Below are 12,724 nucleotides of genomic sequence, written 5' to 3'. Positions count from 1 at the left end.
CAGCATTTGCTCTGTATCTGCAAGCACTGGTTGCTCAAGAGGAAAAAAACATTCCAACAGTAATTTTATGTTTGGTAGGGACCAGTTCTGGTGTGCATGATAGTTCAGCATCTTTCAGTCAGTCTTGGCAGAGGACACTAATTATTAAAGTGTAATGACAAGGAAATAAAATATCAGACAGATTTTTTTATCTGAGAGAACAAAGAGAAGGAGAAAAAATATATGTAAATATGTGACTGATGAAAGACTGAAGAGCCTAGGAATCACAATGCCAATGGGTTAAAAAATTCCCTGATAAACACAAGCAGAAAACTAGACTGTCATTGCAATTTGAGACAGAAAACTCCAGCAACTCAAAATGGATGCTACAAGATCGATTCATGTTTGCTTAGAAACAGATGCTTACAAGGATGGACAGAGCTCTGATACTATAGCCATGATTAAAAATAAATGAAAAAAAATCTAAAACCCAGCAAGAAATATCTAAGTCTTAATGATAAGAATTCACCAAGAAACACTAGTGCAAGCTGCATGCTGTGATAATCAACAAACAATGAAAAGATTCCAGATTATGTCATTCTGCAAGAGCTTCCCAGTACATCCAGAAAAGTCAATGAACATTTATTAGAGTTGAATTGGTTGCCCAAAGTCCTCTGCTGCCAGGAATATTATTTGTCATCAAGACTACAGGTTTTGGCCCTGAGCTCCCTTCCAGTGAGGCCTATAGATGACTGCTGGGCAGGGAAGGCTTTCATCTGAATCATTAAAAACAGAACACGGTTGCTCTTTGTGTTAGGTTGCTGAGAGTAACAGTTCTGTTTGAAACATCTGGTCCTCACGCATTCAGTCACTGAATCTCTGCTGGTTGAGGATTTGACTTTGGATCCCTCTTTGGAGCCAGGCTGTGGTTTCTGCTCCTGCTCTGCACTGGAAGCTTCCCACTGATGTGTGGCTCCTGATGGGTTCTAGAACTGGACCCTCCACCATGTTGCGCTGCCCACATCCTCATCAGCTCTCCAGAAAAAGCCTCAGGCAGTTGGAATAAGAAGGAAACAGCAAAATGCATGGAGCAGATGAAATTGGAGATGGTGCCTACTAAACAGCCGCATGAAGTCACACTGTAGACTGATGTCCTTTCTGCTTCTGATGGACTTCTTGCAGGGTTCTACCTGTTCCAGGCAAATGGAAACAAGAGGCAGAGATGGTATATTGGTGCCAAGTATTCAGAATTTCACTTGTTATCATATTTGGTGGGGAAAAGATAGGTTTGAAAATTGTATTTCTAAGTGATATATTTTCATTGGCTGAGGAAATGAGGGGAAAATAATTATCTTTACAAATAAAGATAATTACATTGTAGTCAGTTCTTACTTCGTTACTGGAAAGAGATGCTCTTCCCAAATGTGCTGGGCTCAAGGACATCTTTGAACAACTTAAGTACTATTGCCCAGATAGCATAAATAATCATATATTTAATTACTATGATAAACATAGTAATTATCACTTTAAAAATTCCTTTAGTTTCTTTTTCCTGACTGTAGCACATTAGGGTCATGGGGAATAACATTTTCTGATTTGGAAGACTCTGAAAGCCAAATTGTGTACATTTCCAAAAATAAAATAAATAGCAAATCATTAATCACAAGCACAATTCAATTGCTTTCAATTGCACAGTGTGGGTCTGGGCCCTTGTACCCCTCAGACATATGTGTTTTTAACTGACTCACATATCAGAAAAGAATTTAGGAGCAAGAGAAATGCCATGTAAAATTCTGTGGAAAAAATAATGCTTTAATTTAAAGTACTCAGCTATCAGAGTTCCTCACTATTTATACTTGAAAGGTATATGACATATTTCTCCTTCAGGCAAAGTGTGACAGGAGTATTAGATGTGAGCTCTGGTGACCATGTTTATATCAAAGGCAGTAGTGGCCTACCTGAACCTTTGGTTCTTGTGCTCTTGTGATCATTTTTCCATTTGGCTTAGGAATTAAGTCAAATGATTTCATTTCTTTGACCTCCAATGTCCCTGTTAGTAAATTGGAGATAATGTGATTTAGCCAAATTTGACAGAAGTGTGATGAGAAATGTATAGGTTCTTATTACTGATACAAGTATTTTAATATCTCTGTTTTCCATTTCCCAAGAAAAAAGACATCCTGTATTCATTTGTGATGATTCATACTGTATGTAACTACACACTATCAGTAAATCATAAACCACCAAATTCTTCTCAAAAATTTTTAGGGAGGGTTATAAATTCATGTTTACTTCAAGAATGGTAAACACGTAAGAGCTGTATTTTTATAATTTATTTTACAAATACAAGTAACTTTTACTGATTGGCTAAAAAGTTTCCATACAGTAAGTATTCAGATCTTCAGTCTTAACCTTCTAGTTATACCTCTTTCCAGCATGTATCTCCATAAAAATAATAAGCTGCATTGTCATTGTTCTGTCTCCTGTCAGTAGCTCCTTCTTGGTCAAGTGTTTATTCATCAAAGTTCTTGTCTTGCTGATATGTGACAGCTTCTATCAGATAATGCAGCTCTCTTGAACTCCCACATATGAGAAAAAAATACAGCTGTAGCCCTTTGAAGAACTCTTATAAAATGTGTTTCTAATTAGATTCATATAATACAGTGTCAGAGGGATTTGTTCACTGTCACAAACCTTCAGAGCTGAATTTCTTCAGTGATTTGCTGAAGCACTCAGGAAACAAGAGGCGTTTATGTCTGCATGTGATGCAGAGATAGGAGATATGCTAGATCTGAAGCATCTGAATAAGAGGCAATGGGAAGCAGAAACATGCTAGTATTTCAAGATAACTAAACTCAGTGTTTATCCACGGAATTCATGCAAAAAGCATTTCATATAACATTTCAAAAGGAAGCATTTTAAAACATACTTTTAAAAGACATTTTAGCCTTATCTGTAGTCCAATAACAGGAGATGCTTGTTAAAAGAGTGTATCTAAATGGCAGGTAAATTCATCATTTTGGTGATAAACCTGACAGTGAAAAAGAAAAGTTTTGCTTCTTCATGTAACAAGGCTCTCTGCTGGCACAAGTAGCTCCAAAGTTCCTTGGAGTGCTCTGTTAAGTGTTCATGCAAATTCCAAAGCATGTTGAGATTTTTAATCAGCTGTTTCTTACATGTGATGGGACCAGTTGTGCTATGAGCAGTCGACCTAATGAAACCTAGTTTCCAGTGTCTGTCTGCCACAATTTTTCCCCTTCATGTTGACTGACAAACAATGATCTTGTAAATCTTTCTCTGTTTATGGACTTAATAGCGTCTATTCCCCATTTGTACGCCTATTTTCCTGAAACTTTTGTGGAAAAAATATCTTTGAATCTTCTTGCATTCTTTTATCCAGGTTTCTTTAAATTGTTCTGGAGCACAAAAGATCATGGATTTTACTGTTTTGGTATTTTTTCCTCTGAGAAACCAGTTTAAATGCAGTATTTAGAATTTTCTACAAGAAATCAAGTTAACTTCATTTGTCAGAATGAGTGCTTTTATTGGCTACAGCAGAATATACAACATTGCAGTATTACAATAATTGGCAAACCACAACAAGTTAAAATGCTGCAAAGTTGGTAAAAAAACCCAAATTAAAATTATTAAATCTAAATTAATGTTTTCTTCTCTTGTTTTCTAGTTATAAAGCTCTGTGTTATATGTGAAGCAGTAAAAAAGCTACAGGAAAATAAAATGCTTAATATGTTTAAAGTCCTAAAGTTTTATTAAAAAAAAAATTGAGTTCATTAAGAGTATCCAGCTGAACTAAGCTCCTATTTCCCAAAGTTTTATTAGCAGCTTGCACTCAAAGCATACACACGGATTAGCTGGGCCATCCCTGGAGATATTTAGACCTCAGCCGGATAAATCTCTGGAAAACTTGATCCATGCTGGTTGTACTTTCAGCAGAGATTGGACCAGGTAACCTCCAGAGAGTCCTCCTGACCTAAATAAATCTGTCATCTATGACCAGAAAGAACTGACCTATAAAGTATACATAATCTGTATTTTTTAAATTACCTGAAATTACTTCTGTATAAAGCAATTCAAGCATTTAAAGCAGTGTTAGCTTCCATTAAATCAAAACTATTTTTATCATAACTTTTTAACATGAACATGGTCCAATTAATAGCTAGGATAGCTGGAAATTATTTTATTATCTATAAAAATAAGAAATTAGATCAGGTCTAAATTTTGGTTATATTAGATATAGTCTCACTCTAGAACCGGGGAAATGACAGAATTGTTTTTTTCTCATAGTATCTAGAAGATGAGGTTTAAAATGGCATGTTGAATAATAGACATTGTAATACAGAGCAGCACTTGTGAGGGAAATCAAGATGAATCCTTCATAGGTTGTTGCTGAATGTAGAAAAAGAGATTGTAATTCATGACAAACAATAGTTTGTATGAAATGTATGGAATGGATTATATACAGTCCAAAATATTGTCTGCTTATTCAGAACATGAACACATGGATGTGTGCAGAAAATAGTGTTTCTTAAACTGGAAAAGGAGCTATCAAAATTTAATCAGTATAGCTTGTAGAAAAGGCAGCATGACATGAAGAGTAAGTCTAGAAATACTTGTGAGAAGTGGCGTGGTGGTGTAAAAGGAGAAAGTAGCTTTCAGCTATAACAGGTAGGGAATGGTGTCCTACTGCTGTCGTATTTCACACGTATGCAGTGCCTTGTGGAATGAAATTAGCAAACATGCAGAATTGAATTGTGAACTAGAGGATGGCTACAACAGCCATTAGAAAAACATTTGAAGATCCTGAAGTTTATTAGATGATGGAATAATTTGTCAAGGGAAGTTCTTAAGTACAAACATTAGATAAAAGTAGCAACAGCAGGTCAAATTTTATTATACAAGATCCTCCAGCATTACAGCAGGGGAATGTAGTTTACAGTCCTAGCACATAAGGTCTTATGAATACAAAACAGAGGCAGAATAGTGAAGAGAATGAGAGGAAACATGTACTCCATTACTCCCACCAAATACATGAATAAGATATTTGGCAACTACCAATGAACAGATATTTCTTAAATGTGGATGCTTGTCCTATACACTGTAAGACAAAATGAAAAAAAAAACCACAAAACCAAAATTAAAAAAAAAAAACTCCTCAAAGAAACCCCACAAAGAAACTGGCAGTTTCTGCATTCTTCAAAATGCAGGCAGCATCTTGAAGGTGTTGAATAATTATGAACCATACTTTGGAAGGTCACAAAATATACTGATAGAGGCAGCTTTGTCACAAACAAATCCCCCCACATTTTGTACAAATACTGTAAAATAATAGATAGATAGATGACAGATGATAGATAGGTAGATAGATGGATAGATTAGATAGATAGATGATAGATAGATAGATAGATAGATAGATGATAGATAGATAGATAGATAGATAGATAGATAGATAATAAATAGACAGACAGATTTTCTCCAGGTTATATACATGTTTGGTTTCTTGAGACTAAATCTGAAGTGTTGAAAAATCCAGTGCTGGTTCAATTAGGCTGATCATCATATTTGAATGATCAGCTCTGCACTTCTAGTGTATAATTGATATTACATACCTCTCTATTTTAGCATTACCGATTTGAACAAAAAGATAGAGATACAGATTAGTCTCAAATTCAAATGTCAGACTATCAATGTTTCCTGAGATGCAGATTTTCTGGTGTGACTGAACACTCACTAAGTCGCTCTAGACTGTGTCAGGAACAGGGAGCAATTTATTTGTGATTCCCTCTTATGTGTAACTTTTTTACTCATAGGCACCATACTTATAATCTGGTTTTGTCTTGGAATGTACTGAGGAACTAAGTTTAACTCAGTTGAGAGTGAAATTGTTAATGCAGTGTTTCTCTCTTCCTCCCTACAGTATGCTGTCTGGATGGTCCTTTGGGTTACATGGAACGTGTTTGTTATCTGCTTCTATTTGGAGGCTGGAGATCTTTCAAAGGTAATTTGCCATTGGATACATTTAAACCATCAACTCTTTGCTAACATGCCCCAGGCTGTGCTCTGTTTTACTCATTATTTTAGTGTTACCAAAATGAATGTTGTTGTATGACGGAAAGTAGGATTTTTCTGTGTATGTTAGAAACTTTTAAACCAGACAGTAATGAGCATATACATTCTGATGCCCACAACAATAATTATATATATGCTTTAAAAGAAAATTACCTCTTTTTGTCCCCATCAGTACTCCCACAATGCAAATTTCATCCCTGTGAGAGACATTAATTAATGATTTCATGAATACAAAACATTGCCATCTCAGGGGCAAACAAATATTTTATGTGTCATTTGTCTTGCTGTTACTTAGTTGGATTCTTTTCAGCAATCTTATACATAGTATAATTGCAAAAGAAGGGGTCTTTCATTATAATAAGATGTAAACTGAGGTGCCAGAACAGACTGCCATTTGGCTTCATCAGTGTATTTTAAGTTTGTGCTTCTGGTAGGATTGTTGTGCTTCTGGTAGGATTGTTATGCTTCAACATTTATACACAGTAAAAATCCAAAAGAAAAATATATTTTCCTGAGAATGACATATTTCTGGAGTTTCATTGACAGTCATTCATTATCAAATGCATAAAGTGGCAGTTGGTAGTGGCCACAAACCAGTATTTCAAACCTAAACTCCTGCTTTCTAAGGTGTTCGCAGAAAGTTGGCAATTTGTGGAATTAAAGATTAGCAGTGGCAACAAATTTTTTGTTAGGATAATACGCTTCAATTGAGTCTAAATATTACTGAATTATGCTTACAGTGCTGTGAACTGACCATCTATGAGATTCCCACGTGTCAAACACATCACATTCTCTTCTTGACTCAGATTTTAATTTTAGTTCTTGATTATAGGGAGTTTAGCCCAACTGTAAATTACAGATGTAATCCTCTGATCCTTTGTGAGTTACTGATACCTTATTATGCAGAAGGTTAAACACAATTATAGGAAGAGTAAATGAGGCAAAGAAGCTTCTTTGCCTGTTGTTTCTTTCAAATCACCCCCAAAGTACAAAAACTACTAGAGACAAGGTGTTTCATCCCCATGTATTCTGTTTCTTCAAAAGATGCTGACTTCAAAAGGATTAGAAATTCATTTCCTGGGGGTGTAAAGTAATTTTCTGCAGGTAAAATGTTACACTTTCCTGGTTTTATACCTTCAGACAGGCCCAATCTCATTATAAGCTTGGCAAAAACATAGCAAATAAAAGAACTTGCATATATTATCTTTTATTTGGTCAAAATCCTTTCTTTGTTGCCAGGAGAACTAACATATATAACAAACCCCACACCTGTTGTACAATTATACTCAACCCAATCCACCCTCTTTCCACCTGCTTGTTTCAGCCACCTGCATTCCTAAACTTGTAAATGTTGGGATGCCTATCTTGCCTGGGGAAGTGAATGGGGGTGGGAAAAAATGGAGAAAGGAGAAGCAGCTGTTTGAGCACTGGGTCTAAAAACAGCATAAGAACACTAGTAAATACTAGTTGGAATAAAAATGGGCCACAAACAGTTTCTAAACCTTGAAATTATTTTTTCTGAAGTCTAGGAATCATCATTTGTAGTGTTTCCCAAAGAATCATAGGGTTCAGATCCATATTTGAATGTAGTTTGATTTTTTATTTGGTCTTTAGAGGTATTTGTTCCAATGATAGGATCTGCATTGAAATACCTAGTAGAGTATATTCCTTTTACTTCAATTGACTTTCAGAGCACCAGAATTGGTAAAGAGCAGGAGAAAAGGAAAAGTTCCTGGAAAAAGGATTTAAAAAACTGGTAGAGAACCAATCATTATCTACAAAAGATCTAATTCACATGTGGGGCATCACTCTTCTCTCCTTTTCAACTCAAATGATATATCAAAACTTCCCCACTAGGGAAATATTCTGAATGATCTAGGGCTTGGAAATCTAATGGAAAGATACCCATCTGTTTGGGTGGATATGATTTAACCTCCTGTTCTAGATCCTTCAGAAGCTCTGGCTGTTTTACAGATGTAGGTATCTTACAAAATAGATCATTTTAGGCATATTCATAAATCTTGCACTGAATCTTTATTATTTATGTTTTCATCTGGGAATAACTGCAATTTTAAATCTGTGTCGATAAACCTGTGTATTTTCTTTGTTTGGAATGGCATACGGAACCTTGAGAAAAGCTCTGGGTCTGAATTGGTTCTAAACAGAAAATAAAAAACAACCTTTAGGCAAGTACCAGAGGGATGCCTCTGAGGCTGTAAACCATGAGAAAGGATCCTGTGCAGCATGGTTTTAAGAATTGATAGGTTAAAATTACAGCCTAATAATAGTTCAGATGGGTATAGTTTATTTTTATATGTATCATTTATAGCTTGCTACCAAGTAAAATAAAAATGAGGCACTTTTTTTCAAAGTTTGGGAAAGCTTTTATTCAATGTATACATACGACAATTTTTCCATCATCACCTGCTGATACAATGGGGACGACATGTTTCAGTTGTTAATATATTTATTTTAGTTGTGGGGGAGGAGGCCATAACATTTTTACAGCTTCTCCTTCTGACAAAAGCCTGTAAAGACTCAGAAATTTTTAGAACAATGACGTAATCTTCTCTAAAGAGACTGAAGAGATTTAAGGACGATTGGCAAACATCTGTGGAAATCTGTTTGCATTATACACATTTACAATCATAGATATCTTGTGGAAAATGGCATCACACTAAGTATTTTCTGTCCTTGAGGCACAGTTATCTTTGCTGAAATTCTTTCATAGAAAGCTGGAATAGTTATGGCTTTGGAAGAAAGGTTTTTAACAAAGAGGAAGTGCAATCACTTGTTCTTAACCTTGATTTTTATGTGGATCTGTGAATGAATGCCCAGAAAACCCACTTCTCAGACTTTTCAGTATTATTCTTCAAAGATATTTAATTAGTCTGTGTGTTGTTTTGCTTGCTGGTGAGTGCCATACTCACTGTAAGTAGGACTTTGAGGTTTCAGGACTGGTAACATTTATTTTGGCCTGTGGATAAGCAAATGTGGCATATGAAAAGCAGAACCTCTTGTCTTGAATGAGGCACATCTGAAGTACACTAGTGAAACAAAAAAAAGGACAAAATAATAGAAAGCATTCCTAAGAAAATGTAATATTTCTGTGATTTTTTTAAACCCAGGAAAAGACACAAAGAGATAGCTGAATCAATCTCAGAACGACAAAAAAATACCCATGTGATTAACACCAGCAATCTTGATTCAAGGAATCTGAAAGCTTCCCCTAATGGTGTCTAATGATACCACTAGCAGAACAGAAGCAGAATAAGAACTATCATACTCCCATTTTTAATGTCAACAGGAGGATGCATTTTTTCACTGAAAGAAACCCTTGCCTGGTGTTGCACTGGCCCATGGCAAGCATGGGAATGGAGATGCTGTTGCTGTCAGTTGCTGGAACTCAAGGCAGAGGTTGGGTTTGGGGTGCTGAACAAGGGGGACCAGCTGGGGGTCAGGGTCTAAAGTGGTTCTTGCTGCACATGGTCCCATCCTTGAGTCAGTGCCTTTGGTTCTCTTTACATGCAGCTCTGTTTATGTGACCACATCCAAGAGCTCTCCTCTCACTGTCACCTGGCTGAGCTCCAGAACCACTTTACTGTAGTCCCCAGAGTATTATGTGAATATGACCAAGAGTGCACTTCTGAAAAAGTCATTTTAGCTGTCAAAATTGACTTAGTTTCTATTTGTGGCCTTCTTGACATCTTCCTTAAACTTAATAACATACAAAAGTTACATTTAATATATTAAATCATGAGGTTTCACTTATATATTTTTGACAAAAAATTAGATGTTTGAAAGTCAAACACTCCAGTGTCAAGAAATGCCAGAATTAAGATTGCTTGACTAAGCATGGTTTAGCTCTCTTGTTCATTCATTTTTACATAGCTTTTAAATATGAAGTCATAACGGTATATTTTTCTCTTTCATGATCTTTTCCCTAATCTCTGTACCACATTGGCTGTTTTAGAGATGAAGCTTGGGCAGTTGAGTGAGGCTGCCATACTGGATCCTACTCCCTGTATTGCAACAGTCAGAAAAAGATTGGCAAAAAATACAAAATTAAATCCTGTAATTCAGTTCTGATCCGAAAACATGTAGAATAAGAATGTGAAAGGTTAGGTACAGAACTCTAGCACCTAAGATCTCTAAGCACAGTGGTGATTTTGTGTACACAGATCACAATGTGAGTCAAAGTGTGATGTTCCTCATTATTCATTCTATAAGTCTGAGCAACTGTTCTTAAAAAAAAAAAAAAAAAGAGTTTCTATTTGCATTCAATACTTCCTTTCCTATATTGCCCTGTATTGCAACAGGGGAGCATGAAAGAATAAGAAAGATTAAAAAATGCACTTATTTGAAATTGAAATTGTTAAATATGATACAAAGAACTGAATGTACTGTAGTTATTAAAATGTAAACTAAAGGAAAATAGGTAATCAGTTTGTTTTCTGCCAGGAGTTTAAAGGGAAATCAAATGTTTCTGAATACATTCTCTCCTACCCACTGCAAATAACTGGAAATATAAGATAACTTAGACTCACAAAATCACGTACTTATTCACGCTGGAAGAGCCCTCTAAAGGTCACTTAATCCAGTCTTCTGCTCAGAGCATCACCAACTTAAAAGTTCTATTAGGCTGCCCAGAGTTTTAGCCAGTCAAGTTTTAGAAGTCCTCAGGGATGGACATTTCACAACTTCTCTATTTCTTAACCATCCTCATTGTGAAAATTTTCTCCTGATATGCAGCTGAACTTGCCATTGCTGCAATCTGTGACACTGCCTCTTGTTCTTTCACTGTGTGCCTCTGAGAAGAGTTGTGCTCCACCTTTTCGAACATTCCCTTTAGGCTTTTAAGTGAAGTTGAATAATTCAGCTTTCTAATTGTCCTTTCTGTAATTGATTTCCTATTTCTGACCACAGATAGTTTGTTGCACCTCACAAGAAAAAAGCTAATTATTTTATAATAAGTAATCAATTCACTTTTCACACTTTTGCTATACTATGGAAGAAAAATTAAGGGTCTTTACATATATGTAAAGCTATATAATATCTTATGTAAAATGTGGAAAGATATAGGTTTTCTATGTTTGGAAGAAGTAGTAACACATTCAAAAAGAATTAAAATTCTTTAGTTCAGACAATTCAACTTACACCAATATCTAAGTTTCCTGATAATGTATTTAACAAATTACTGAAAATGTTGCGTATAAACCTTGTAGTCCAGCAAAATGCTGCAAATGTGTGACTCTTCCCCTTTCCTGCTGAGGTAAGTGAATCAGGAAGGTGATTAACCAAAATTTGGTGAAGGCTCCACAGTAACTCCTAGTGAGCAGTAGGAAGACAATATAATTGTTGGGGAATTGTTGGGGAATACCCTTGGGAAGAGAGTCAGCTCTGCAAAGCTGGAGAAATGGAAGTTTCAAGAGAGTTTGCTCCTGTTTTGTTATCTGCAAGTATTGCCCACTGTGTAGGTGAACTGCAAGTTAGCCTGTTTTCCATATTGTGAAATCAGAGAAATAAAAGACAAATGTAAGAATTCATGTAAGTGGGATTCTCCAATTGCTGATGTGCACTCTGTTTAAAGTCATTGTTTACATACTCATGGTAATGGTTCATAGTAAAGCCAGAATGGACTTTGGAAACAATTCACAGCCACCAATTCACCTGCCTCCAGCCAAGCCCAGCTACCAACCTGCACTATAAGAGAGCATCTGATGCAAATGATCTTGAGGAGGAAATGAGCAGTTTAGAAATCCACCTATGTATGACACTCATACATTAGCAACTTTTCATCACTGAGAAATTCTTCTTTTCCTTGTTGATCTGAGAGGTTAGTCCAGAAGCAGCCAGATATGGCTGAATTTTAGTGGCTGTAGGGCAGCCCATTCTTTCTCTTTTCCTTTTCCGTGGGGTGACTCTAATGAGAAAGAAAGAGTCAGCAATGGCCATAGCACCTCCTGTTAACAAATCAGCACCAGTCCCACCTTGCTGGTGGAAATAAAATGAAGGGGTGGGAGGAAAGACAGAGCCTATTTTTGCTCCTACTGTTCCCACTTGTCCCCACTATCTTATTCAGCAAAGTTGTAAGGACCAACCAGAAATAGGCAGCTTGTAGTAAGTAGTTTTTTCCATTTGAATATCTGAATACTGGCAAGCACACATCCACCTATGTGTCTGACTTTCACATATCACGGCTTGGATTGATACCTAGTTGCTAAAAAATCCAGTTTATATTCGTATGCAAATTAACTGCAATAATGCAAATTACTCCAGGATATGATTTGCATAGCTTGTCACTCATACTGCTTAAAAAAACATGCTGGCTATGAGTGTTGAACACTTTATGCAGCTAATATGCTCTGATTTTAGAGGAAGGGCTTGATACATAGATGAAGCTGAGGAAAGAAACAAAATAATTCATCTTCAGCATAACTCAGTCATAACAATGCAATGAATTTGGCAACCAGATTGAACTTGCACCAGTTATGCATTCATTCTGCATTACTTTGTGTCCATTAGTATAATCATTATACTGTTTTGATTCCACATTTACTAATTATTTTTGTAAGGCAGTGGTCATTAGCAGTTGAATGTCAATGTCATACATACTCTAATAAAACAACCTGCAGGATGGTTAACTTTGAACATATTA

The 12,724-nt window shown here is 36.0% G+C and overlaps 1 protein-coding gene across 2 annotated transcripts in view; it reads left to right on the top strand.

Annotated features, from left to right (window-relative positions):
• Nucleotides 1-12,724, top strand: part of NKAIN2 (sodium/potassium transporting ATPase interacting 2) — a 526,214-nt gene that overhangs the window by 270,042 nt on the left and 243,448 nt on the right. For both annotated transcript variants that reach the window (XM_085056048.1, XM_085056047.1), the window contains exon 3: nucleotides 5,915-5,995. In XM_085056048.1, the coding sequence (XP_084912174.1) occupies nucleotides 5,915-5,995 (81 nt within the window). The remainder of the gene's footprint in view (nucleotides 1-5,914; nucleotides 5,996-12,724) is intronic.

The sequence above is a fragment of the Lichenostomus cassidix genome, chromosome 3, assembly GCF_008360975.1.
Source record: "Lichenostomus cassidix isolate B80296 chromosome 3, HeHo_3.0, whole genome shotgun sequence".
Lineage (NCBI taxonomy): Eukaryota > Metazoa > Chordata > Aves > Passeriformes > Meliphagidae > Lichenostomus > Lichenostomus cassidix.
This window is presented reverse-complemented; position numbering and strand designations above follow the sequence as displayed.